This window comes from Paralichthys olivaceus, chromosome 15 (assembly GCF_024713975.1).
Source record: "Paralichthys olivaceus isolate ysfri-2021 chromosome 15, ASM2471397v2, whole genome shotgun sequence".
Taxonomy (NCBI): Eukaryota; Metazoa; Chordata; class Actinopteri; order Pleuronectiformes; family Paralichthyidae; genus Paralichthys; species Paralichthys olivaceus.
Genome location: NC_091107.1, coordinates 509,185 through 525,112, shown reverse-complemented (window position 1 = coordinate 525,112; position 15,928 = coordinate 509,185). Strand labels below are relative to the sequence as shown.

At 46.5% G+C, this 15,928-nt stretch overlaps 1 protein-coding gene across 7 annotated transcripts; it reads left to right on the top strand.

Annotated features, from left to right (window-relative positions):
• The first annotated feature begins 82 nt into the window (after positions 1-82).
• On the top strand, positions 83-15,802 carry nup98 (nucleoporin 98 and 96 precursor). 7 transcript variants are annotated; one of them, XM_069539390.1, is made up of 35 exons: positions 83-365; positions 1,766-1,879; positions 2,288-2,383; positions 2,607-2,792; positions 3,144-3,283; positions 3,576-3,683; positions 4,080-4,260; positions 4,400-4,566; positions 4,803-4,940; positions 5,150-5,285; positions 5,379-5,471; positions 5,961-6,104; positions 6,214-6,347; positions 6,438-6,625; positions 6,758-6,874; positions 7,011-7,200; positions 7,449-7,548; positions 7,669-7,782; positions 7,934-8,072; positions 8,167-8,344; positions 8,504-8,665; positions 10,067-10,300; positions 10,385-10,517; positions 10,614-10,855; positions 11,259-11,443; positions 11,532-11,791; positions 11,935-12,210; positions 12,301-12,458; positions 12,600-12,740; positions 12,850-13,022; positions 13,129-13,350; positions 13,634-13,875; positions 13,956-14,110; positions 14,425-14,536; positions 14,803-15,802. In XM_069539390.1, exons 2-35 carry the CDS (start codon positions 1,801-1,803, stop codon positions 15,000-15,002), a joined length of 5,523 nt encoding a protein of 1,840 aa, XP_069395491.1. In that variant the 5' UTR covers positions 83-365; positions 1,766-1,800; the 3' UTR covers positions 15,003-15,802. The 7 variants fall into 7 exon arrangements, with proteins under 7 accessions (XP_069395491.1, XP_069395497.1, XP_069395496.1 ...); XM_069539396.1 differs by having other exon boundaries at positions 87-365; positions 4,403-4,566; positions 5,153-5,285; XM_069539395.1 differs by having other exon boundaries at positions 87-365; positions 4,403-4,566; positions 5,964-6,104.
• Positions 15,803-15,928: the final 126 nt, after the last annotated feature.

Sequence of the window (15,928 nt, the reverse complement as noted above, 5' to 3'; positions counted from 1 at the left end):
GAGTGATCAGAGTTGTCAGACGCTGTGAAATCCAGTAGGGGGCAGCAGTGAGTCTCAGTGGACACCAGCGGCCGGAAAACGTAAAAGAAGAAGGGGTGTGACGTCAGACAGTGCGCAGACGGTTTTCCCTCGTCGACGCGAAGCTTCGGATGTTTCCGATGTTTCGTTAAAACGCGTCAGTGTTTGAAGTTTCAGCGCAGAAACAGCGTTAATTTCCCCGTTGGAGGTAAAAGTGAGAGGAAGCGCCTGACGGTGTTCACCTGTCCGGGTCCGGAGCGTCCACAGAGCTGTGCTGGGCAGCTAGCGGCTGAGCTAGGTGGCTAACGTTAGCCTGACAGCGGGTAACTTTGAACAGTGTCGGAGCGGTGAGTGTCCGATAATAGGCTCAGTGTGTATATACATACATGTTTACTGTGTGTGTGTGTATCCATACATGTTTACTGTGTGTGTGTGTGTGTATATACATACATACATGTTTGCTGTGTGTGAGTCAGGAGAGGTTGTGTTACTGGAGACTCGGGTGTGAGTTGGGTTACGGAGCTCGTGTGTTGTTAGCAGGAGCGGAAATGATCTGCTGCTGTTACGTGTGTTTGGATGGACGGCTCTCTGGTGACGCTGCCCGGTCAGCCACACGTGGAGTCCGCTAACAGTTGTTCACTGCGGTTACTGCTCAGCTCCGAGGAGCCGAACTTCTCCTGGAACCTGAGCCGAGTTATTAACACATTCACTAGTTCACACGTGAGGATTTAGTACTTGACGCAATATTTCCGTGTTACTTCTTCTTCAGTACAAACATTGTACGTGTTGACGTTTGTGAAGCAGCTGACTGAGGTTTATTTGATCCAGACAACATAAAACATTGTTCAGAGCTTGAATATTATCTGATTCCTTAAAGACTCGTTTATTTAAAAGTGAAAGCTGCAGTGAGATGATTGACTTTATCAGATTTTCTCTGTCTCATTATGTTTATAGCGAAACAAAAGTATGGTTTGTACTTCAAGTGACCATCTATCTAGAAAAGGTGTTGACTGGGGGTTCTTTGACGCTTGTTGATTTGAATGAAGGGAGATCCAAAGAGGTCCAGGTAAATTCCAATGGTTGGTTTATTGATAAATGAATGTGAAGACTTGTAGTTTCGTAAAATAAATAAATCGAGGCAAAAAAGCTTAAAGTGTACAAAGCAGCAGTGAGTTCTATCCTCAGCAAACTAAAGCAAGCACACACTCAAACAGCAAGGTCAAGAAGCTGGTGCCACACCTGCACCAGGTCACTCTCCTGTTTATGGCCTTTGACCTGCAGAGGGCACAAGAGCTCAGGGAAACATAAACAAAGCATTAAGATAACTTATTAAATCAATAGTCAAATGGCTCCTAAAGTACTTCATTGTGTTCTGAAATGTCTTTGTCAGTTTTTTATTTTAAACACTCGCTACATTTTCCTGCTGTTTTCTCACATGGACTAATTTTACAGACTTATTACTAGAAGCAGGAAAAGTTAAATGTCCAGAGACACTGACTCAGACATTTGTTCTCACATACAGAACCTGCAGAACACTTCAGGAACACTTCAGGAACATGTGCAGACGCAATTTAACCCAGAGTTAGTGTCTTAAAAACGTTATATGATTCTGATTCGTTCTATTCAGCGACACAGATTACAGTTGACAGATAAGTCATTTTTTTCACGAGTGATATTATTGCTCAGTATAAACAGGAGGCGTTCATGCAGAAGTTCTGCTGTTTATAAAGTTCATGTTTGTCTCCAGGCAGAAGACTTATGCCGTTCTGTTAACCGGGCAAGATGTTCAACAAGTCATTCGGGACTCCCTTCGGTGGAGGGACAGGGGGATTTGGCAACTCGTCCACCTTTGGACAACAAAGTAAGTTTATTTCTATTAACTTGATTTAATTCCAACCCACAGCCTTAGGTGGAGCACGTTCTCACAGACGATTTAAATGTGGTTCCACTTGAAGCTGTTGAGCAAAGGTAGTAAAGACACCAAATCGACCAAACCAAAAAGACACGTTGCTGATAGATATAATCAGATAATTGTCTGAATAACTGTACTCATATAGATATTTATATATATATATATATAAATGTGGGATTAACGGAGGTGGAGGTTTTATTTCAGTCTGATTCACAAACAAAAAAAGAACAAACCCAAGTTATGGTGATGTGAATTTAACTCTTAGCTCTAACTGTTGGAACAGCGTGAGAAAGCTTCTGTTTTTATTTGCGGTGATTTAAAGCGTCACTCAGTGTCACGTGAACTGTTTATCTGCAGACACAGGCTTTGGGGCGACAGGAGGATTTGGGGCTTCTACGTTCGGGGCGACTACCAACACTGGAGGACTGTTTGGTGCCACACAGAATAAACCTGGTTTGTCTGCTCTTGTCTCATTTTCTCCACGTTTTAGTCAATATTTTTTATTTAAAGAGATTTCTGTTGCCTCTTTGAAACATATCTGATGATTCTCAGTCATCTGATCTGAACTGAGTTAAACTCAACTGAGTCGAGCTGCAAATATACACTGAAACGTTGTGTTGAACTTCTTCTAACAACGTCAAAATAAGTTTAACCTGCTCCTGTCTCTCTTCTCTAGGCGGTCTGTTTGGATCCAGTACGTTCAGTCAACCAGCAACTTCCTCCACCAGCACCGGCTTCGGCTTCGGTGCAGCGAGCGGCACGTCTACCAGCTTGTTTGGCAACACAGGAACAGGCACCAGCAGTGGACTCTTCTCCCAGCAGAATAATGCCTTCAGTGCCAACAAACCCACATCTTTTGGAAGTGAGTCACTGCTGTGGTGAACAATTCACACCTTTTAAGGGGTGATTTAATCAGATGAGATCATCATGACAACCTGCTCCTGGTGTTGTCGTGGACCAAAACAACATTTTGGTTCATCACTGATAAAACTGCTGAAATTCAGAAACCAAAAAGAAAAAAATACAACAGAGATAAACAAATTCATGCAGCTTTAAAAGTCATTTCACAGACTGTCACATAAATACAGCATCTTCCTGCTTGAAATGTTGCATATACAAAATTCTGCTGATAAAACAAGACATCAGAGAACAGCAGTCAGGTTAAGTGTCCACTTGACATTTTGATTTATCTGGCTCCTCTTCTGTCCTCCAGGCTTTGGGACGAGCACCAGCAGCGGTGGGCTCTTCGGCTCCACCAACACTGCCTCAAACCCTTTCGGTGGAGCGAACTCTCTGTTCGGAGGCTCTGGGTTCTCCGCAACACAGCAGCCGGGAACAACCGTGAAATTCAATGTGAGTAAATCAGATGTGACAACAAGGAACGTGCTCTGCTCCTGTATCTCTGGTTTATTCCACAAACTTAATCCTTTGTGTTCACATTGGAAAAACAAGAAAAGACTTTGTGAGATAATCCAGAATGAATGGGGGTAAAAAATGTATAGATGATGGACAAACATTTCCAGGATCTTAAGAATGATGTTGATTTCCTCACAATGAAAAAAAAGTTTAACGGTTTACAATCTCTGTTTTTTGTTTTAAAAGAGTGAACAGAGCGTGAACAGATCTTTTCTTTGTTCCCATTCAGCCTCCAACAGGAAGCGACACGATGGTGAAAGCTGGTGTGACCACGAGCATCAACACCAAACACCAGTGCATCACAGCCATGAAGGAGTACGAGAACAAATCCCTGGAGGTGAGTCTGACGGTCGACACACAGACGTGAGTCACATGTTCATCGTTTGCACGTTAGGGTTAAAAAATATTCACACAATCAAAGTTTAGACAGATTTGATTTGTCCGAACGTCATTGTTAATAATCAGGCAGGGTTCAGAGGAATACTGTCTGACACACACATATATATATTTATATATATATATATATATATATATATATATATATATATATATATTATGTTCGTAACACAAAAAGTATAATTGAGGTTTGATATTTTACATTTTAACCATAAAAGAAAATACAAATGCAACCAAATAAAAAAACTTGAATGAAGAAAATATCTAGAGGTGAAGTTTCATGTTGCAGCTGAATATCCCTCATCTGATTTGTTGTCTCTCTCCTGTTTCTCTGCAGGAGTTGAGACTGGAGGATTACCAGGCCGGCAGGAAAGGACCGACCAATCAGATGGCTGCACCGACAGGCAGCTTGTTCAGTTCGACTGCGGCCACATCCAGTGCCACCACTGGCCTGTTTGGCTCCACAGCCCCTAACACCAGCTTCTCCTTCGGACAGACTAAAAGCACCTTCGGAGCAGGTGAGTGATGCCAACAGAAGCTGAATCTCACCACAGTGATGTGGACTCTTCTTCTCTGCTTCTGTTTTAGTAGTAGAAATGATTAAAGTGTTAATTAGAGCAAGTGAAATGATGCTGTGTGTGTTTGTCGTCTCTTCAGCAGCACCCAGCGGGTTTGGTGCAACCACAGGCGGCCTTTTCACTCAGCCGACACAGCAACCAGCCGGCAGCCTCTTCAAGCCGTTCGGTCAGACGACCACCGCGCCAAACACCGGCTTCTCCTTCGGGAACACCAACACCATGGGACAGGCCAACACCAGCACCATGGTGAGTCATTTTGTTTCTCTATGCAGCTTCTCTCACCAACATTTAAATGTCTAAACAGTCATCTAGTGAAATAAAAAAAACAATAAAAACCTGTGTGGCAAAGAAATGAGAAGGATGAAAAAAAGCAAATAAAGTAATAATTAGAAATGTCAAGCATCAGCTGTTGCTTCACGTTCAAACTGTTCAAACTGTTCTGTCTGAGTGAGGATGTCTGACGCGTCTCTCTCGCCCCGCAGGGTTTGTTTGGGAACACGGCAGCGTCTCAGTCGGGTGGGTTGTTCGGCACCGCTCAGACCAGCACCGCCACAGGCTTCGGGGCTGGCACTGGGCTGTTTGGACCAACCAACACTGGGTTCGGAAACGTTGGCACACAGGTACAAAGTAAACCAGGGATTATTCTCAGTGTCAGAACAGAAACAGACATAACACACGTTTGTTTGTCTGGGTCATAATCAACAGTTTCTGTTGAACTGTCAATAAAGTAGTTAAACAAAGTAAAACTTCAATATAACAAAGTCTCACAGGATGAAAAACTGTTAATAAAACAGTTAATAATTTAAATATTGTGTCTTGTCTCCCACAGCAGACTTTATTCGGTAATAAGACGGCCGGGTTTGGCACCACCACCACTAGTGCTCCGTCCTTCGGCACCGGCACTGGACTCTTTGGGAACAAGCCGGCGCTCACGCTTGGAACCGGAACCAACACCTCTACCTTCGGTTAGTGAAGCAAAGTAAAAAACATTTGAAATGCATCTGAAGGTAACCATGGCAACAGCCCCAGTCAACTGTCACTATTGTTTGTTGGTGCAGGTTTCGGAGCGAATCCTGCTGCAGGGAGTCTGTTCGGAAACAAACCGGCCACTGGTGGACTGGGCACCGGACTGGGAACCAGCTTTGGAGCAGGTCAGACACAAACCATGAAGTCAACATGAAACTGAGCAAAGAAAAAAGATTTACACAATATGTAATAAAATATCATGTCATTAACTTAAAACAGACCCTGAGAGATTGTTCAAGATCATCTTTAAATCGTTCTAAAATAAAAACCATAGTATTTAGAACATTCATTCTCAAGAACTCTTCTACATCATCGTGTTGTAAGTTAGTGATGTCGCATTATGCTTCGTTATGTGCAGGGAATATGAGGTGGCAGGAGAGGAGCAGCTCTCAAAACTAAAACATCTATAATAATAACTTATTGAGAGTTCATTTATATTTACTTGATCTTTCTGTATTTAGAAATCTTTGTTTATTCATGAAAAACATTTCAGATTCTTTTTTCTTTATAACACAATTTTACTACTTTTATTATTTATCTTGAAACAAAGTGCAGGTTACAGACTGAAGAGTCTGTCCTCACAAACATATTAAAACACATCTGTGTGTGTTCAGCAGTGGGGCCAGGACAGACGTCTCTGTTCGGAAACAACCAGAACAAACTGGGAACCACTCTTGGAACCATGGGAACATTCGGAACGACAGGATTCAACAGTGGAACCAGTGCGATGGGATTCGGAGCTCCGCAGCAACCAGTCGGTGAGACAGACTATCGACACACTGACGTTTACTTTGGTGTTAGTGAGTTAATAGTGAATTCTTTGGTCATTGGCGATGGTCATGTATTTTTTTTTCTTCTTTTCTCCAGCGCTGACTGATCCAAGCGCAGCAGCGGCCCAGCAGGCCATGCTGCAGCAGCAGCTCAGCGTTCTGGCGTATTCGCCGTACGGAGACTCGCCGCTGTTCAGAAACCCACTGTCCGACCCGAAGAAGAAAGAGGAGGTGAGTCTGTTCTAAAGTTGCAGAAGCTGCTTCTCTTTTGTTGCTCTGAGGATTTCTTTCATTCACATCATCTCCTCTGTCTTTTCACAGCGTCTGAAACCAACCAATCCCACTGCCCAGAAGGCTCTGACCACGCCCACCCACTACAAGCTGACTCCTCGTCCTGCGACCAGGGTTCGCCCCAAAGCGCTGTCGTCATCCGGCTCCTCCAAGTCGCAACTCTTCGACGGCCTCGATGATGACGAGCCCTCGCTCACCAACGGAGCCTTCGTGCCCAGGTACCCAGCAGCCTGTACCGTCGCCATGGTAACACGTGAAAATGTTGTCATTACCGGTGACAAACACAGGGAACCTGCAGGAGCTTAGATCAGCGTGGTGCCTCAGTACAAACCTTTGTGTGTTGTCCACAGGAAGAGCATAAAGAAACTTGTGTTGAAGAACCTGAACAGCAGTCAGTACAGCAGCCAGGCGGAGACGGAGACAGACGACCTCGCTTCACCCCCGGAGTATCCACAGAACGGACACAGGTGTCAACACACACACAAACACACAGTCTGAAACAATCTGTCGGTTTAGATGTGCACAACAATGACAGCAGGTAGTTCCGATGCTTGCGATTTAATTTTGTTTTGTATTTAATCTCCTGTTGTTCTCCGTCTGCAGCCTCATGGAAGAGGAGGAGGAGCTGAGGGAGCTTGGGGGCTCTAGCATCCAGGCAGACGATGACCCAGAGGTCACCCAGTTCTACGTTAACCCCATCGCCAAGCCCATCCCACAGGGTCGCGCCCAGACCAGCCTGCAAGACACCATCAGTGACCTGAACATGCACAAAGCGGCGAGGAACGGCCTGGAGGTCAGCAGCCTCCCTGTTTCCTCATATCGCCAGTGTCGGTGGAAACGTACACATTATCATTACAAACGCATCAGAGCCTGTTTTTCACATTTCAAACCAATAACTGCAGTTTGTGTTGATTCAGACACAAGAACAACAAAGTACAGTTTCTTTCACTTTGTATTCTACAGTCCCAGGTGCATAACGTGTTCATTGTGTTGACAGTTCAATTATAACGTGTGTGTCTGTGCGTTCATATGTGTACTTAGCTGAGCAGTGATGACGTGCTGGCATCTCTGGGGGAGGAGTCTCTGCAGGAGGAAAGGGAGGAAGAGCAGCAAGAAATACAACAGTCCCCTCATCCAGCAGGTTAGACGAAGCACAGACTACAAGAGGGGACGACTCCTCCGGTAGTTTCTACAGAAGTCTGTAGAAAATGACTCTGTGACTTCTCTCAGACAGAATCAGATTCTGTTTTCTGTCTTTCAGGCATCGTCCTCAACCGTGTGGGTTATTACACCATCCCCTCCATGAAGGATCTGGCTGAGATGACGGATGAACACGGAGAGTGTTCGGTGGAAAACTTTACTATCGGCAGGAAAGGTAAAGTTAATGAACTGAGCTCGTCTCAGCTGAAGTTAAAATCACGTCATGTCAGTGTTTGATTTAATGTGACGTCAACACGTCTCAAACTTGTATCATGTGGTCTCTTATTGACCTGGTGTCTCACCACTCAGCTGATTGGCCCTCACAGGTTATGGCTCCATCTTCTTCCCGGGCGAGGTGAATGTGAGTGGGCTGAACCTTGACGAGATCGTCCACTTCCGACGCAAGGAGGTCATTGTGTACCCGGATGACAAAAACAAGCCGCCTGAGGGGGAGGGGCTTAACAGGCAAGTCTAAAATCCTTCTGTGTGGGATGGTGTCTAAGGGGGAAGGGGGTCATTTAGCTCATGTCCTAATCTCATGTCGTCTCTCTGCGCGTAGACGAGCAGAGGTGACCCTGGACGGCGTTTGGCCAAATGACAAGACGACCTGCACTCAGATCAGGAGCCCTGAGCGTCTATCCGACATGAACTACGAGGGTCGGCTGGAGAAAGCCTCGCGCAAACAGGGAGCACGTTTCCTGGAGTACAGAACTGAGACGGGGTCCTGGGTGTTCGAGGTCAGTGACTCTGTCTCCGTCCACAGGGTTCGGATTCACGAGCTTGAAAACATTTAACAAATTTAAATGAATCCGGTCATCATAATCACAGCGACTGCTGTGACATCATTCAGGTGATCCTCAGGTGTAACAGACTCCTCCCCCTCCTCTCTCTGTCAGGTGGCCCACTTCTCGAAGTACGGCCTCCAGGATTCTGACGAGGAGGACGACGTACCTCTGAAAACCGACCCCAAGAAGTTGAAGACCATGATGCCACTTCCTCCCTCCAAGCTGCAACAGCCGCTTCCCCCCTCCCAACATCAGGTGGCGCCACAGGCTCAGGTAGAGCAGCCTGCGCCCATCCACACTCTTCATCCTTTATCCTCATCATCCGCTGTGATTAAAGGAACATTTCACTAAAACTGTTTTTAATCAGAATCAGATGTTCTCTGGAGGTTTTTTTGTTACGCCTTCCACCCGTCGTACAGTCATGAAGCTAAAATGTCTTGGACATGTGCGCTGCCATCTTGTGGTGATGACGACGGGAGTTGTCCTGTCATACATCTTTATTTAGTCTTTAATTCTTGTCAGAGAGTTAGTGTCGGGTTCATTTGAGGTCACAAGCAACAAGCCTTTGATCAGCTTCACATATAAAATGCATTTTGTGGATTTGATGCTATAAATAAATGTTATGTTGAGTTAATGATGTTAATCAGTTTGAAAACACGACGTCAAGTCACTGAGCAGGAAACAACAGTTTTTTGTTATTTCAGGGCTCCTTGAAATCCTTAAAACATTTGAGTAAAAACAGACAAAATATTTAATACTAAATATAAATTATAGATTATTTTTACTATCGTCTCTGTAACAAAGACATTTAGGCCTCTTCCCTCTTAAAGCTTCACAGCTAGGGGTGTAACGAATCTCAGTTTTGAGGGGGGTCTAGTGGGTGCGTAAGAAAATGCGGGAGTGAAAATCCTGTGTTTCATTAAATCATCAACATTTGGAAGAAACGAAATAAAGCCGCAGATGTTTGGACTGCGATTTCTGTCTCTGAGAATCGTTACAGACGCAGTAAAAGCTGGTCTGAAACTGACATGTTCAGTCCTTGGACCTGGAAAGTTGTTGTGTGATATTAGGAAATCCTGGTTTCCAGATAAATTCATGAAGTGTAAACAAAGAAGACGTGTGGCTCATTAGTGCAGATGTTCTCTGTAGATTTACAGATGTGACGTCCTCCAGCTGAGGAACAGATCGTCATGAAAACACAAACACAGCAGTACGGAAAATGAACAAAACTGAGAATCTTTGACGTTTTTATTCTGATGTATAAATTGAGCTCCTCGTGATTTGAAATGATTTTGTAAAGGTCGCACATCTTCGGCTGGAAACTCAAACCTGCTTCAACACGTGTGACAAACTGTTTTTTATGCAACAGTAAATAAAGTGAATGAAATAGATTTTGAATCTTTGGTCTGTGAAGTTTGTTTGAAGAACAACAAACGTCTCTGTGGTTTTAAATCATGATGACGATCTGATGAAGGTTTGTCGTCAAATGTTCTTAAAACTTAAACTTTTCCAGTTCAGTTTATTTAATTTCAGAGGAAGACCTCGACCCTCTCACTGGTTTAATTGGGTTCATTGTTCAGTGATTTATCCACGAACCCTCCGTCACACTCACAGGAGCCATGAGTCTGAACCGATCATGATCAATAATCGATGTTTGCCTCTTTGTTTCTTCAGTCCACTGTCGTGGATCTTCCCAGTGGCTTGGCGGAGCTGGACAGTGACATGGCCGACATCACCCAGAGTTTCCCGACAGAGAGCCTGCTGGGAGGGCAGGAGGACAGCGACCTGCCCGGGGAGACAGACACGACATGCGGGAAGCTCGGAGGTTTGACCTCTGCTGAGCTTGATGGAATATCTGCGTCCAGCCACATCGCATCGACGCTGGGCATCAACCCGCACACGCTCCAGGTAGAGTCCACAGACAGGAAGTACATCACGTCACCAGGCTGTCGCCAGAATAAAACGTGGAGCTTCGTCTCGTTCTTTCTGCAGATCATGAAGGCGTCTCTGTTTGCCGAGGATGAGGAGGACAGTGAGTTGTTTCCGGACCGTGGAGTGATGAAAGTTTCCACTGACGTCTCGTCCCCTCGCATCGTTCTGCCGGGAGCTCAGACCCGAACCTCTGGTACCAAACTGTCTGGTCCTGATCAACTTCTTGATTAACAGCATATTTTTATTTCATGATGGTAAAACAACGTTAATCTCCCTCCTTCTCTCTCAGTGGGTGGTCTTCTTCAGGCTCGTTTTACCTCCGGCCTCCTCTCTCAGCTCTCAGACTCTCCTCAGCCTCTTCTGTCCAGGGCGTCCCTGACGTTGGGCGACACCCCCCGCTCATTACACTGGGCAGCACAGGGCCCCTCCTTCCTATTGCCCCCTCAAACTCCAGAGCCGTCGATCAGGACGGTTGGCGTGCGGCGCCTGGGTGGCCCTGTCCCTCTCAAAGAGTCGGTCACTTTGGGGAAGGTTGGTGTGTTTTATGAATGTGAAGTTCACACTACACGACTTCCTGTCATATGAGTCTTGAACGACATGACTGACGACCGAGGGTCACACCCTGTCCGGCACTCTGCCTGTTGTCAGCAATTTCATTTATATTTATTTAGAAAATGTAGGCGGGGGGCAATGTGTTGGTGAGCCTGTCAGACTTTATGCAGCCAGCCACCAGGGGGTGTTTCACTTTTATCAGCAGTCACGTCGTCCGTCTTTGTTCACTGAGTGTGTTGTGTAAATTGTGGTTTCTTTGTTCAAGACGTTCTTTAGAGAAACATTGCTGCAGCGTCACTTGACACATTACTGCCCTCCAGTGGTGACACTGAGAAATAAGAGACTTTGCGTGACGCTAGTGATGAGTGGTGTCGTTTCACAGGGAGGTTTGCTGATGGACGTCGGGCTGTTTAAGGGTCGATCCTTTCGTGTCGGTTGGGGTCCTGGCTGGACGCTGGCGCACTGTGGAGACCGGCTCAGCTCGTCGGGCTCTAAACACCTCGACCACAAAGACCTGAGCTCCAAGACCGACTTCAGCTTCCTGCCAAAACCTGCCAGGAACAAACCGTAAGACAGGAAACAAATACATTTATGGACAGAGAGACAAAAAACAGATGTTTGTTATATTTTCTCTAAATTAAAATGAAACCTGCAGACTTGTGGAAAGCCCCTACAAAGTTACGCTGGAGCAGCTGGTCGGTCTGGAGCCTCAGGTGCCGAAGACCAGTGAGGAAGAGGATGAAGAGAGCCCGACAGTGCTGCAGCGCCCCCTGGAGATCTGCCTGGAGCACAGCACCATCAGCACCACGGACTCGTCCACCTGCCCTCTGGTGCAACCTCAGACTGGTGTGGCAGCGCTGCACGAATACGCCAAGTGGATCAGGGAGCTGAACGACACGCGTGGTGACGCAGACCGTAAGAGGAACAATCGTAACTTTATGTCCTAACAGAATTTCAAAATAAGAGTGGAGCTATGTTTGATTTGTTTGCTTTGTATATGAACTCGTTCTGATGATGTCACTTCTCCACATTTGACCCTCTGACCTCTCTCCCTCCAGCTCTCCTGGGCCACTGGGCCGAGGTCTGGACCCTGTGTGAGGCTCTATGGGGCCGGTTGGGCCCCGCCGACCAAGAGCCAGACATCGAGACGCCAAGCGACTATGAGCAGCAGCTGGAGAGACGGCGGACATTCTCTGCCTGGCTGTCCCGTAGCGCCACCTGCAGGGTGGAGGAGGAGGTGGCTCTGGCAGGGAAGGGTCACCACACGGAGGCCATCTTCAGCTACCTGACGGGGAACCGCATCAGTGAGGCGTGTCGAGTCGCACAGAAGGAAGGTGAGGAGGAAACCAGACATTTAACTCAACTTTCATTTTCAACTTTATTCTCAGTTTCAACATGAGATCCGTTTTGCTCTTTGTCTTCAGGTGACCATCGGTTGTCCCTGCTGCTGTCTCAGGCCCTGGGCTCTCAGTACTGTCGCGATCTGCTGGCTCTTCAGCTCGCCGACTGGAACCGCATGCAGACCGACTGCTACCTACCAGAGGAACGACTTCGCATCTTCACACTACTGGCAGGGAAACCTGTACGACACCTTTGAGTTTGATCTTGTTAGAACAGAAACAGATTGAAGAAAAGGGATGAAGACATGGAGACGTTTGCTGATTGTGGGACTGTCACCGTGTCGTTCAGTCTGGTGTTTGATGCTGTTTCCTGTTTCCTGCAGGTGTGGCAGTCGTCGGACTCCGTGGTGAACGTTTGCTCACAGTTAGACTGGAAACGCTGCATGGCTGTCCACCTCTGGTTCATGCTTCCTCCGACTGCCTCCATGGCTGATGCCCTCGCTAAATATGAAGCTGCCTTCCAGGTGAGCTGCCGTCACAGTTTATTGGTATTTAAGTTGAATCTCAAACATTTAAAGAAGCAGAGAACTTCTGCTCCTCCCCCCACTGATCATTGTTTCGTTCCTCCTGCAGGGCTCATGTGAGGGGGGGAAGTACGCCTGTGCCCCCCTGCCTCCGTATCTGGAGGGGGAGAAGACAGACGTGGAAGAGGAGGAGGAGAAGAAGATGGACGTGGACGAGGAGGAGGAGTCTAAACGACCTCTGTACGACCTCTGTTTCCACCTGCTCAAACTCTACAGCGACAGGTAAACATGTCCTGATGACTCATGAGTTCATGAATCCACTGGTTGATGTGTAAAATCCAGAGTTTGGCTCCTTCACATCCTCAGTCTCCTGTGTTTCCTCCTGCAGACACTACAGTCTGCAGCAGCTGCTGGATCCTCTCACCGTCACCTGGGAGCGTCTGGATTACCGTCTGAGCTGGCACCTGTGGGGCGTCCTGCAGTCGCTGCACTACAGCCACCTGAGCGCCTCACGCCAGGGACTCCTCCACGCCAGCTATGCCGCACAACTGGAGAGCGCCGGCCTCTGGCACATGTCCGTCTTCATCCTACTGCACATCCCCGACCACGCGTACGTCTTCCCCTCCGTACAATGTCAGGAGTTTCAGTTTGTTCCCTTTATAAAATGAGACTGTTTGATTCCTGTGAAGAATTGCGTCACAAATCCTGTTTCCGTCAGAAGACGGAAGCGTCACCTGACGTTGAAGACGTGATCGTCAGTAGCTGATCAGTTCTTCCTGCAGGAGCTTCATGGGTTATGTTGTAGCAGCACATAGTGAGACGTGTTTCCCTGAACCTCGTCGTACCTGAAGAGAAAAACTTTTAATTCCTGATATTTTTTTCTGTATCTTCAGTCAGCGGGAACGAGCCGTCAGAGAGATGTTGACCCTCCACTGCCCCCTGCAGGAGACTGACGAGTCTGTCCGGAGGGAGCGCTTCTTGACGGAGAGACTGCTCATCCCAGAACGGTGGATCCACGAGGCCAAGGCCACGCGAGCACACCGAGACGCAAACAGACACCAGGAGGCGCTGCATCTGTACCGGGCCGGATACTGGAACCAGTGTCACCGGCTGCTGATCCAACATCTGGCTTCAGGTCAGAGTTAAATAAAGAGCGGAATGAGTCTTTGAGCTTTTTAATGGTTTTTCTAAACATGCTTATGGTTTTGTCTGTAGATTGCATCATCAACGACAACCATGACTACCTGCTGGAGTTCCTGGAGGGGCTGGCGGTCCCTGAACACAGCACCACCATCCAGGACTGGGACACTGCAGGGAGGGTTTACCTGGACTACATCAGAGTCATTAAGACTCTGCAGGACATCCAGCAGGTGTGTGTGTGTGTGTGTGTGTGTGTGTGTGTGTGTGTGTGTGTGTGTGTGTGTGTGTGTGTGTGTGTGTGTGTGTGTGTGTGTGTGTGTGTGTGTGTGTGTGTGTGTTCTCTGATGAAAATATAAATTAAAAGATGTAAATCAAATATCAGATTAAAGGTAATTAATTAAGACAGACAGACTTTTATTGTGAAGTAGATGCAGGAAGTGTTGACTAACTCTGAGGCTCCATTAATGAGTAACTAAAGTAACTTTAACAAAGTAACTGAGTAAATGTACCGATGTTGATGTTTGTGTTTTGCTTTCGCCAACAGATGGAAAACGCTGGTTACGAGCTCGAGCGTCTCTACACCGACGTGACGTCTCTCTGTGGCAGAATCGAACTCCTGCCGTGCAGGACCGCCAGAGACCGGCTCGCCCAATCAGGTGAGAGCTTCAGAAGTATTCGGTGTAAAGGGGCTGGAGTCCAGAAGAGTCCGCAGCTCCTCCCTCCAAGTAAACATATCTGCCCCCTGATTGGCTTAAGTTAGATGAACATGAGGACGTGAAAGTTTGAAGTTGAAATGATGTCGTTGACTCTGTGTGACATCACTTCCTGGTGATGACATCAGAGCAGAACCTCATGAGCGGATCAGTGGAACATGTGTTGTCGTTTCTCTGACTTCTCCTCTGTCCCTCCTCCCTCCGTGCAGAAATGGCGAAGCGTGTTTCCAACATCCTGCGTGTGGTGCTGAGTCTGCAGCAGGGCGACGGTGCGTCCGACTCCCTCAGCATCCCGCTCGCCCAGCTGGCTCCACACATCACCCGCCTACCGATGCCGGAGGACTACACGCTGGAGGAGCTGCGAGGCCTCACGCAGTCGTACCTTCGACAGCTCATCATCAGCCAATGAGAGCACAGAACGAGAGCAGAGACTTTGTCATGTCAAGATCACACATTGATGATGTCATCAGTGAATCATGGTCACATGACTGGCGACTGTAGAAACACAGAAACTTTGAGACGTCTGTAACCATGGTAACAAACTGACCAGTGAAGACGAGGTGATCAGCCGATCTTTGTTTTCGGGAACGCGTCGGACTCAGTAATTATTTCTGCTCGGGACGTTTGAGTAGCGTCTTCGTCATCGCGCGATGATGTGACTCTGAATGACTCGTTTGACCTCTGACCCCAAACAAGCGTCGCCTCATAGATAATCTTTTCCTTTTCAAACATGTGGTTTTTATAAGTGACAGCAGCGTCTGTTGATATGTGAATAAAGATGGTGGACGAGCGGCGGCGTCGAACAAGCGACTCGACGTGGGGAGTGAAAAATGTCTGACGTCTATTTTTGTAGATTCCTGCTTTTTCAGTTTGGTTTGAATGTTAATGGAACGTGTGACAGTGATAAACAACAAACAGGTTTATTTTTATTAGTTTCCTCAGTGAAGAGTTTCACTCAAAACCCGATTCTCTGAGTTTAAATACATTTTATATTTGTGGAGAATCAAACATCACATTATTCAAACCTGATTCAAAGCGTTGGGACTGAAACTCTTCACTGATCAATGTGTTGATTGATTTTTGTTGCACTCATCTTGCAAAGTTTTTTTTTTTTTTTTTTCAAAGTAAAATCAGTTCCACTGTTTCTCGTGACTTCGCATGTTTACTGATGATTTTGTTTATTTTTTAATAAAGTTGAGTAGAATAAAAGATTAGTTTTTTTTCTTGATGTTTATTTCCACTGAACTTAGTCACTTTATTTTAACAGCATTAAATGTACTTCGAGTATCAGAAGTAGAAGTACTCTGACTGGAATATTATTTAACAGGTTTGTAG

Coding starts and splice junctions, on each gene's coding strand:
- nup98 (XM_069539390.1), top strand. CDS start 1,801: ATGTTCAACAAGTCATTCGGGACTCCCTTCGGTGGAGGGACAGGGGGA. Junction 13,023..13,128: donor CTCAAACTCTACAGCGACAG/GTAAACATGTCC, acceptor TTCCTCCTGCAG/ACACTACAGTCTGCAGCAGC. Junction 14,111..14,424: donor CTCTGCAGGACATCCAGCAG/GTGTGTGTGTGT, acceptor TTTCGCCAACAG/ATGGAAAACGCTGGTTACGA.